This window comes from Nicotiana tabacum, chromosome 5 (genome assembly GCF_000715075.1).
Source record: "Nicotiana tabacum cultivar K326 chromosome 5, ASM71507v2, whole genome shotgun sequence".
NCBI lineage: Eukaryota > Viridiplantae > Streptophyta > Magnoliopsida > Solanales > Solanaceae > Nicotiana > Nicotiana tabacum.
Window position 1 is genome coordinate 110,961,595 of NC_134084.1, and position 12,438 is coordinate 110,974,032.

The 12,438-nt window shown below is 33.9% G+C and overlaps 1 protein-coding gene and 1 long non-coding RNA gene across 2 annotated transcripts; both read right to left on the reverse strand.

Annotated features, from left to right (window-relative positions):
- Positions 1-1,052: 1,052 nt before the first annotated feature.
- On the reverse strand, positions 1,053-5,358 carry LOC107772480 (uncharacterized). Its single transcript, XR_012709706.1, has 3 exons — positions 5,031-5,358; positions 2,698-2,765; positions 1,053-1,353 (listed from the first exon to the last, which is right to left on the reverse strand). It is a non-coding gene; the product is annotated as an uncharacterized LOC107772480 (long non-coding RNA).
- Positions 5,359-5,633: 275 nt separating this feature from the next.
- On the reverse strand, positions 5,634-8,401 carry LOC107772479 (protein VAPYRIN-like). Its single transcript, XM_016591985.2, has 2 exons — positions 7,076-8,401; positions 5,634-6,496 (listed from the first exon to the last, which is right to left on the reverse strand). Exons 1-2 carry the CDS (start codon positions 8,157-8,159, stop codon positions 5,967-5,969), a joined length of 1,614 nt encoding a protein of 537 aa, XP_016447471.2. The 5' UTR covers positions 8,160-8,401; the 3' UTR covers positions 5,634-5,966.
- Positions 8,402-12,438: the final 4,037 nt, after the last annotated feature.

Genomic DNA, 12,438 nt, shown 5'->3' on the forward strand with positions numbered 1-12,438 from the left:
AAAACAAAAGCCATCTATAATCATAAACACTACCAAACTTGAAAATCCCCGAACAAAAAATGTATTTGCATAGTCATAATCATATGTCCCAACAATAATAAGTAGATTCAAAGACATGGAAGTCAACAAACTATAAGCATCATGATAGAAAATAGATTCACTGTAAGTTATCAAAAAGGAAACATTTTACTCTAAAATATTTGTCGAAAAGAATCTAATTTGGAGAAATTAGTAAGGCAAAGTCCTTGATCTAAAATATAATAATTTGATTTGTACCTGTCATTAGTTTCAATACTCATAAATTGATATCCCAAGAAAAAATCTGTCATTGAAAATCCTTTACTGTATAAGAAAATATGTGACCTATAAATATAGAAATCTCATAGAAGATAGAAATTACGGAAAACTCCTATAAACCAGGGAAAAAAGAAGCAAAAATATGAAGCAACTCTTGTCCAACACTATTTATAAGTATATCTGAGGTTATTTGTGGACTAAAGACTTGCACATTACTAAATAACTTACAGTTTATCTGAAGGAACTATTTCTATCTAAAATTATTTCGAGAACTAAAGACGTACACATTACTAAACAACTTGAAAGAACAAAAAATACTTAAAAATAAATTGAAACGTACAAAATCTTCTACTATCTGTAGAACAACAACAACAATATACCCAGTATTATCTCACACTGTGGGGTCTGGGGAGGGTGGTGTGTACGTAGATCTTACCCCTACCTTGTGAGGATAGAGAGACTATTTCCAATAGATTCTCGGTTCTGCTATATGTGGAAGAAGTGAATAATAGTATTGGAATATACAAAAATAAATTTCTTACCTCTGATATCGATAGAATTCCAAAATCTTCTACTATATTTTTCGATAAATCAGTCTCCCTGTCCTATTTGATCAAAACAACAAAAATTAAACTCGAAACGGAAAAATATTTGACAAATTGAAAACTTGTCACGACCCTAAATCACCTCGGTTGTGGTGGCGCCGCTCGCAGTACTAGGCAAGTCGATTCGACAATTATAACGTAAAACATGTCTTTTTCTTAATTCATTTACTAATCAGATATTATCACAAATCTTTCATTTAAAACATTTCAAAACAAGCGGAAACAAATATGCAAAACATCAAACACTGCCCGACCCCGGTGTCACTAGTCATGAGTCACTAAAATACAATCTGACACTGCATGCTCAATACAAGATGAGTCTGATAAAAATAAATACTAATAGATAGGAAAGAGAAAGGCAAGGCTGCGGACACCGTGCAGCTAGCTTGCTAACTCTGAAAATGCTCTAAAGGAAAGATCAGCTCTCACTGGGATGCTCTGGCGCTTGGATCTGCACAGAAGGCGCAGGGAGTAACGTGAGTACGCCAACTCAGTAAGTAACAATTATAAATAAAGGCTGAGTGAAGTGACGAGCATTTAAAATTATATACAATTCATAACATAAAAACCTCAGTGGGAATAGCAAGATCAAATCGGTAATTAAATTTCGAACATCTCGCAAACCGGCTGTTTGAGTCACGAAAGGAACAAGCAACGGATTTCTCCCGATCGTATTTCTCCCGAGATGAAAGAAAAGATTGGCAATTTGTCTTTTCAGAGCGCTGGGCCAAGTAGCGACACTTCACCCAGATTCGATCATCACGTCAACTTGCTTTATTCAACAAAGTGATCAAGCTTCTTAGCCACCGCCGGCTTGGATTGGAAGGAAGGGCTTCGCTTTCCGATCGCTTTTTGAGGCCCAAGTTATACAATTTTTTCTAGGATAGTCTTTCTTTTTCTGATGGTTCCTGACGTACTGGAGTTATAACATTTGAATTTCATTTCAATGAAAGTTATTTAAAGCATTTGTTCAACATTTTCAATAGAGGCTCAGTATAAAAGAAGAGTGAAAATATTAATTTCATAAACAAGACCCTCGACAAGCCTCTCAGTCACTCGTGACTCAATTCTCATCAACCAACACTCACACTCAGCACGCCCGCTCAATAGATATCTCACAATAACTGTTGCGGCGTGCAGCCCGATCCATAAATATATAGTCGACTGCACTCACTGGGGATGTGCAGACTCCGGAGGGGCTCCTACATCCCCAGTGCTATATCGCTGCGGCGTGAATACAAATACACACACACACACACACACACACACACACACACATATATATATATATATATACCTGAGGCGTGCAACCCGATCCATAAATATATAATCCTCACCATTAGGCCCTCGCCCTCTCTCAGTCATCAACCTCACAGCCATTCGGGCATTTCAGTAAAAAAATCAGGGAACTCAGCCCAAACAGTTTTTATATATTTAAAAGTAGAGTAATGAAACTGAATCAAACAATAAACAAATAAAAATCATGACTAAGGATATGCTTTCGAATCCAAACGGTGTGATGATAGTAGTAAAATATCACTTGAGGGTCCAAACAGTACGACACAAGGCCCCAAACATGGCATTCAGCCCAAGTTAACAAATTTATTTGTAAACACATAGATATCATATAGAGTTTATTGAAATATGCAACTATACAGTTGTCATGGGACGGACCAAGTCACAATCTTTGCAAGTGCACGCTCGTCACCTAGTATGTGCGTCACCTTATTTATCAAAATAGTACAAAATTCTGAGGTTTTATACCCTCAGGTCTAGATTTACAATCGTTACTTACCTCCAACCAGACGAAAATCTACTCCGCAATGCCCTTGCCTCTCGACTAGGCCTCGAATCGCCCCGAATCTATCCAAAATTAGAATGATATCATCAATACATGCCAAAGGAACAAAGCCTACACAAAAATTATCAAATTAAATCAAAATTCTCGAAATTGGCCAAACCCGACCCCCGGGCTCACGTCTCGAAATTCGATAAAAATCACAACACTAGAATCATTATCCTCTCACGAGTCTATACATACCAAAATCATCAAAATTGAACCTCAAATGACCCCTCAAATCCCCAATTTAAACTCTCCAATTTCAAGCCCTAGTCTCCCAATTTCTTCTCAAATTTTCCCACTAATTTCATAATTAAACAATGGAATAATAACCATAAACATAAGATACAAGACCCAAGTAGCTTACCTCTCTGAAAACACTTGATTCTCTCTTGAAATCACAGCTTGAAGCCTAAAATCGTCCAAAAATGATGGAAAAATAATTGAAATTCACGAAAGGGAGCTTATATACTTTCTGCCCCAAGGATTCCGCACCTGCGATCCCATAAGCGCACCTGCGCTTCCACTTCTGCGGAAATATATCCGCTTTTGCAGATTTCACTTAACATTACAACCCTCGCATATACGGTCGCCTTACCGCTCCTGCGGCATCGCAGATGTCGTTCACCAAGCCGCACTTGCGGTCCTCCACGCACCTGCGGCTTTTTTCACTCTTGCGGAGCTCGCACCTGCGATCGTCAATCCGCAGGTGTAGATATGACAGAGGCAGCAGCACCAGCTGCAATTTCTCAAGTTCAAACTTTTCGAAATCATTCCGAGGACCCCCGGGACCTCAACCAAAAATACAAACAAGTCACATAACACCATTCCAACTTATTCCAACCTTCGGAACACTCAAAACAACATCGAAACACCAAATCGACCTCGAATTCAAGCCTAAGGATTTCAAAACTTTCGAATTCCGCAAATGATACAAAACCTATCAAACTACATCCGAATGACCTGAAATTTTGCGCACACATCACAAATAACACAACGGACCTATTCCAATTTTCGGAATTCTATTCTGACCCCTATATCAAAATTTTCACTGCCGACCAAAAAACGCCAATTTCCAATTTCGCCAATTCAAGTCTAAATATATCACAGACCTCCAAAATACATTCTGAACACGCTCATAAGTCCAAAATCACCTAACAAAGCTATCCGAACCATCAGAATTCACATCCAAGACCTTCTACTCATAAGTCAACATCCGGATGACTTTTCCAACTTAAGCTTCTAAATAAGAAACTAAGTGTCTCATCCCACTCTAAGACCACTCCGAACATAACACAACCAACATGATATGGTGAAATACAACTGAACAACACATGAAGAAGCAGAAACGGGGAAAGAGGGGATATGATACATGAAATGACCGGTTGGGTCGTTACAAAACTAAAATAAAGCAGAATTACAAATATAGAGAACGTCAGATTCAGTTTTTATTTTTCAAATCAAACTCCATGAGAGAAAAGTAAAAGTGAATGATTCTTAGATGTTAAGCAAAATTTTGTGCCTATAATCAAATTCAAAAACCCAGAAATAGAAGAAACTAGCCTGGAACAGATTTTCCATCATGTAATCCAAATTTTCTAAATTACTTACCTAAAACAATAAAAGAAAAAAAGAAAAAAAAAAGTAAAAAAGAAATTCTGAACAGTATAAGGACCTGGCCAACTTTAAAACATTATACCTACACAAATAGGGTAATTTCAATGTCAAAACTCTAAATAGTAAGTGTGGTTTTAGATTTTTTAAGGATCAACCAAAAGTAAGAAAAAAATGCATAGTGATTGTAAGAAAAAAAGTACTACATTTCAAATCCTTAGAATTTCAGCAAAGTTAACCAATATTTAGCAAAGAATAAGTAAAAAAAGAAAACTTCTCTTACGATTTACCATACGTGCATGTACAAAAGTGCATATATACTTTTAAAATTATTCACAACTATTAAAAAAATACTTCAATTAATAATGAAGAAAGGAAAATTTTGGTAACAAATCAAAAGGCATCTAACACAAGTAGTAATTGGGAAAATGTATGAAAATATTCATTATCCTAATCATGGTTAAGATCCTAATAGGGCAGTTTTTTTTTCTTTTGGGGATATATAAGAATTGCCCTTCAACTTCACGATTAAACTATTCACAACAGCAAAATTGCTAGGTTTCATCTGGATAAAATGGTAAGTGAGAGGATTTAGTGGCTGAATCCAAAAGCATCTAACATAAATTAATAATGAATCCAAAGCCAAAATACAAATAGGAAGAACCGGGAATAACCTTTGTGTTTGATAAGTGGTTTGCTTGGCTATTATGTGATTCTTTCCACTGTAAAACTTGTAAGATTTCTTTGATGAACAGAACTTCCTCTATTCGTCAAGATTCAAGCAAAATTAATGTGACTCTGACCTTTTTTTTGACAAGTAAACACGTTCTGGTTTTATCAAATCATGTTTCTTCAAGCTTGCATAATCCCTAAATATTGCATAGAGAGAATTTCAATTCAAAGACTTCATGCGGAGAGAGAAAGAGTCTATGAAGTATCTGTGAAAGGCAGAAGTTTCTAGACCGAAAAGGTTGGGAGGAAAAGGAGGGAGTGTAAAATAAATTATGCGCTATTATTTTAGGGTTGCAGAAGTTTATATTCCTCGTAAATTGTATAATATTGTGGGGTCTAATAAATTGCCGCAAAATTATGCAAATTGCAAATAAACCTCCGCAATTTACTCGTTTTTTTGTAGTGCGTCCACTGTGGCATTTGATGTGTCTCCCACGTCAGCTTTGTGGGTCACAATAGTAATTATGCGACCACATCAAGTCGGTTGTTACATAAAATGACATTTTTAATCGTCACTTAATGACGGATTTAATGATACGATTCAATAAAATTTAAGTAACAATCAAAATAAATATTGTATTTAAAGTAACAATACGATACAATATAATAAGTAACAACCATCCAACAAGCAGATACAACAACAATAGGCGAAAAGTGGAAGATATTGGCGTTGGAATAGAGAAACTACAATTATTAAAACCTAATAACTTACTACTGATGACTGGACGAATCTGACAATTTTACACATAATAGATTTTAGTGCACTCAGCTGTTCTTTTATATAATATCTACTCCGATCGCCCAAATCAACAAGAGAATGAAACATTCTTTCCTCAACAAATAATGGAATTTTCAGTTCATTTAGCTTCAAGAATTTATCACACAACAGCCAATGGAACAGTTCTATCAAAGCTACTCCTCCGAACTCTTGATTTATTAATAGATCTTTTCTTGACATTCCCAATTTCTATATCTTTAACAGCCATTTTCCCAGATGATTTCACAAAATTTATCTCCATTGTCCCAACTTGTTCTTTAACTACACTTCCTTGCATGAGTACTCTAGTGAGACCAGAATAATGAAGTGACTCTGCAATTTGCAATGCAGTAATCCCTTTACTAGTTCTTGACTCAATGTCTGCACCTTTTTTAATTAGCAACTCGGCTACATCAACATGACCAGATTCCACTGCACAGTGCAATCCACTGTATCCATCTTCATCCCTTGCATTTACATCAATTCCATGGTCTATTAATGCCTTTACAGCTTCTATTCTTCCTTTGAAACATGCCCTGTGCAATGCAGTCCAACCGTGTTGGTCACGTCCATTTATGTTAGCTCCATTCTCTAGCAGCCTTTGTATGGTTCTTACCTCTCCTTTTCTAGCCGCCACACATAGGCTGTCCCCTACAGTGGCAAATCAAGAAATTAGAGCCTATGAGTGCAATCTATTATTATAATTATTATTGTTGTTGTCATCGTCATTTTTTAGAGTCAATGGGTGCAATACATTTTTTACGATTTAAGTCATATGCATGGACACTAAAGAATTTTTGTGCTAAAAATGTTTTAACTGGTTACATCGGGTTATTTACTTTATTTTTTAGATTATCAAATTATGTCTACTGCTAACAATTGTCATTTTAAGTTATCTTGACTTGATAATGCAAAAAAAAAAAAAAAAGATCCACTGAAAGTGCATAAGTTGAACTTCTTTATACACTAGATAACTAAAGAACGTAACATCAGTATATAATAAGATGGATTACTAGCCTGAGAAATGAGATAGATCACTTGTTACAGTTACATGTTAAATATACTTTTAGTGTAAAAATTCTTTATACGATCCATGTATATAATTAAAATTATTTGCTAGGAGTAATATATAGTAGCTATTTTTAGATATTTTTTTAATGTGAAAATGTGGGTATGTACTATATATAGGTGGAGTAAAAAAAAAAATTTGAGTTAATTAAAATCTGATACCTAAACGGAGGGCGTCAAAGAGCTTGTTATGGCCATGTTCAGCAGCAACATCATAAGCCGTTTTGCCATACTTGTTACGTATATTCTTCTCAGCTCCCTTTTGAAGTAAAACCCGAACCATCTGTTCATCTCCCGAACCAGAAGCAATATGCAAAGGCGTGTCACCATTCCTAGCATTCCGCACATCAGCTCCAGCACCATTCGCCAACAAAAGACGCGCACAATCTCTCCTTCGTTCTTCAACAGCGAGGTGCAAAGCCGTGTTCCCGTCTTTTGTTAGTGCATTCACATTAGCCCCTTTGAGTAGAAGCAGTTTTACTACTTCCAAATGACCATTTCCTGCTGCTAAATGTATTGGGCCAGAAGCAGAGAACTCTGTTTTTTCTGTGCTTGCTTTTTTAGCTAATAAGAGTTCAACAATTAGTGATTCTCCTGTTGCTGCTGCTGTTTCAAGTGGTCTTGAACATGATTTACTATGGGCCTCAATATTAGGTCCAAATTCAAGTAACAATTGTACAAGATCAGGCCTGCTTTGTGAAATAGCTAAATGAAGTAAAGTTTGACCTTCAAAGTCAACTGAATCAACTGGTTTCCAATTAGGGTCACTTTTTTCTAATACTTCCCTAATTTCATCCATATAACCTTTTTTTACAAGATAACACAATACAGGTGAACCAACAAACATGATTTTAATAGCACTATCAATGAAAACTTGTTTTTTCTTAGTTGTGAACCAATCACTTGGGACCATGTCTAAAGTGGAACAAGGGTCCTTATTTATAGCAGCTCCAGGGGCAACAACACTACGTAAGAGGAATGAATCATCAGAGTGAGGGAAAGAGTTAGGGAGAGTTGTGTTTGGAGGGAGATGGTAAATGATCTCTAAGGTGATTGTGGTTAATGGAGAGATGATACCCGATTGAGGACGGATCGAGTAACGTGTCTTGTTCACTGGCTGTAGTCGGAAAGCCACTGGCATGGTGTACATAACGTTCCGGAGAGTTAACTCCCCTGAACACTTCTGACCTGGTTCAAATCTTATCGTCACCAGATTTGTTGGTTCTAAGCTTAATAGTCGATCCATTTTCTTCGATGATCACTTTATACGTGCTCGTAAAAAGTTGAACAAGATTATAAATAATTAGGCGTGACAAAAGAAAGTGTAGTACAGAGTTTGTGATTACAATAGCTCAATGTTCCATAATTCCTTGTGGAGAAGGAAAAAAGGAATTGGTGGGAAGAGTAAGGAGTGAAGTAAATATAAGAGGAAGAATGAAGAGGCCAGCTATAAAGAGGAAATGCCATTTGGTGGTGTCAAGTACAATGATAGACTTGTTCTATTCGGTGTCCGACTTTGTTTTACTACTTGGAAACAGTTGTGTCACAAAAGGAACTATATCTTCTTATGGAAATTTGAGGAATAGTTTTTGAAATTTCCTAAATGGGGAACTAGCTAGAAAGAACGAGTATTGATATGAATAGAAGGGAGGAATTGTTCAATGTAGAAAAGTTCGGGTGATTATTGAAATTTTCTTAAATTAAATAAAACATACTTTGAAAACTTGATAAACTACAAGTTTGAAGGAGATGAAATACAGAAAATGAAGTGGGACTAAAGTATTCTCATGAGGAATGGGAAAATAATAAACCATAAGGAGTGAATGAGCATATCTGACTGTCCCATTATTTTTATTGTTTTTCAGCTTTTCCTATTCCTCTCGTAGTAATTCTTCAAAAACATAGCCCCAACAATCTCTTTTTTTCAAGCTTTAGATTCTTCGTTTTTATCTGAAAAAGAAAGATAACAAAAATAAAATAAAAATAAAAGTGAGGAATGTGAAAACTTGTTTTTTATGTTTCAGATGTCTTTTTCGTTTCGGCATATACCAAAGCATTTTATGGTACAAGGTATACAACTTCTTTTAGTTTATTCCTATATTAAACTACTTAATATTTTATTGACTTTGTCATTAATCAAGAAAGATGCTACTATTGTACTTTAGGAGAAATATTTTATTTTAATTTATATTTTCTATGATTTCATATAAGAAAAATATTTTTACTTTGTGCATTTGACAAGGGAAAGGTGTAAGAAATTTTCAGATGCTTCTAGGAGTCTCTCATTGAAGAAGCTTAATTCCACATAGAACAAAGAAAATAATATAATCTTGAACAAGTCGTGAAAAACTTGGAGTTTGTGTTCTAAGATTTACTTGTCTCTTCTAGTGTTTGTTACTAATTGTTCATTTGGCCATCTTAATTATACTTTAATAATGCTTGAGTTGTTTTCTTATTTAAACCTGTTGAAAATTATTTTTTTTAGCCGAGAATCTTTCGGGAAACAATCTTTCTGTCTTCACAAGATAGGAATAAAGTTTGCATATACTTTATCCTTTCTAGACCCCACAATATCGAAATATACTAGGTATATTTAGGGGTGTTCATAAAAACTCGAAAAATCGAACCAAATCAAAAACCGAACCACACCGACAAAAAACTGATACTTTTTAGGTTTAGTTTGGTTTGGTTTTGATTTTTAAAAATCGATCAGATTTGGTTTGGTTTTGGTTTTAACCAAAAAATAACCGGAAAAAAAACAGAACCAAACCGACTATAGAAGTAGCTATTTAAATTTATTATTATACTTATAAAAGTAGCTATTTAAATTTATTATTATACCTATATATATATATGTATATTTTTATATAAAGTTTCTAAAATTTTATGGTACATATTAGTCATTTGTATTTTTAGTCTAGTTCTTTGCTATTATAATAATCTAATTCTTTGCCTTCTAGTTTGATTGGTAGTTTTCTTTTGCTAAGTACAAGAATTTATTTCATGTTAAAAATAATCGATTTTTAATTAAATATTTAAAATTATTTATTACTATTTGATTTAATCATCAATATATTTTGGTAAATGATAAATTTCTCAAAAAGCTTCACAAACCATGAACACCCATACGTATATTGTTGTTGTAATTTCTTGTTAAGTTTGTAAAACTTTTTAAATTATGAATATATATTTTTATGTTGCTAACTTCCATCTTATAACATTTCTTGAACAATGTAGCCTATTTTTTGGTGGATCTAATCTCTTCTAATTTGACATAGTTCCTATTAAATTCTTAACATGGCATTTGCCATCTTGTATGATACTTTTTTTGTGCACTTTTATTTGTCATGTTTTGCTTTTCGAGAGTTAATTTGACTAAATTTGAAAGCTAAATTGCATTAGATTTTCTTAATATTTTAAAATTTAATTTTATATATTCAAAAATTATACGAAAAATACTATAATTTGTACTTTTTTCTCATATCAATATGGTGAAAAATATGTCAAAACATTGGTCAAAGTTTATGTAGTTTGACTCTCGTAAGGCGAAATGTGACAAGTAAAAGTGAACGGAGGGAGTGCTTCTTCTGGTATAAAATAAATATCGTTTCTGATTTTCATATCCATTAACAAAATAATTTAATAACTTCAAGCGTAATTCTTTAGGGGATAAAACTTTTATACGCTTCAAATTGTACGTTCTGTCGTAAGTTTGTTTTATACTTTTGTTAAACTTTTAGAGACTAAAATTATTTTTAAACATTCACCAAATATGTGGTAAAGTCCTTTTCAAGCTAAAGGTACCAAATATGTGGTAAAGTCCTTTACAAGCTAAAGGTACCCTAAAGGCCTAAACTTGTCCCACTTTTTTCTCTAGACACTTAGAACCGTAATTTGTATTTATTGAACACTTTAAGTCCTTCAAAAATGTGTCAATTAGACACATTTTGCTGACGCATCAAAGTATGTGATTTCCACTCTCGTTGGGCGAGTGGAGTGTCTAAAAAATGGTTAATTCATTTTTTTCCCTCTTTCTCTTTCTTTTTTTTTTTTTTTTTTTTTTTTTTTTTTTTTTTACTTTTCTCTATTTCTGCTTGAAGGTGGATCCACCACCCGGAAGTTTTCAAAAAATCGAATTCTTACTTACGAAACAAGAACACTCTGAAAAAAACCTTAAAGAATTTATTTTTTTAAGATGAAAAACAAAACACAGCAAAATTATATACTCAGTGTTTGAAATCAATCAATTAAAGGCCCAATCAAACATTAAAATAGATGAATGTCTAGCCGAAAGCAACACTTTTTCTCTTATCTATCATGATAAAGATCAGAATTTTCATTAACCAAATATTGAAAGAAAGGCCAGTGAAGTTTTTAATTTTATAAAAAGCTCTCTAATTTCTCAATTCAACACAAAGTAGATACATTACTCAAATCTTAATAAAAAGGTCATATGCTCATAGAAAGAATGGGATAGTACACGCTAGGGGCGACAGTTATAAGGCAAGATATGAAGGCATAGAGCCACTATGGATGATTGACTTTCATTATTTACAAGTTATAGAATTTTTAGGAAAAGTTACAGAAAAATTTGGAAGCAAATATGAAGATACAGAAAGATAGAGAAGAAGCGGAGACGATTTTTGACGCCATAGCAGCCGGTTAACAAGATTTTTGATTCTTTCCCCTTAAAAAATTTTTCTTTTATTTTCTCCTTATTATTTCGGGTCAAAATCCATGTGTTACTATCTCATAGTTCTTTTTGTCATGTCGGCCGCGTGTGAAGTGCACATATTTATATTTTGACAAGTCTCCACAAAAATGTGTCTAATTGATACTCCCTCCGTCTCATATTATGTGTCATATTTCTCTTTTATACGCCCCTTAAGAAATATTAATTCGGAAAGGTATTGGACTATTTTACCCTTATTTTGTCATAAGATATAATCTATCTTCATTGAATATTTATTCTATTTATGTGTTATCTCCATCTTCAAGAACAATTATTATTAAGGGTAAAAAAGGAAAAAAAATAATCAGTTTTGTCATGAACTTCTAAAATGACAAATAATTTGAGACAACTACTTTTAGTAACCACGACTATTAATATGAGACGGAGCGAGTATACTTTTAGAGGAGTTTAAGTGTTCAATAGGTACAAGATTGAGTTCAAGTGTCTAAATAGAAAAGTGGGACAAGTTTAGGGGCTATGTAAGTATTTGGCCTAATATTTACATATGGTAATTGTTTATGCACTATATTCACTACTAGAGCTAACAACAACAACTAAAACAATAAATCTAATATAATCCCATGAGTGGGATCTGGGGAGGGTAGTGTGTACGCAGACCTTATCCCTACCTTTTAGGGTAGAAAGACTATTTTTGATAGACCATCGGCTCAAGAAATGAAGAAGAAAGCAGTAACAACAGCAATACCAACATATAACAAGGAACACACAGTAATCATAACAGGATAATTAGAGGGCAGGCATTATCAACAACAATATAATAAGAAAACATGTA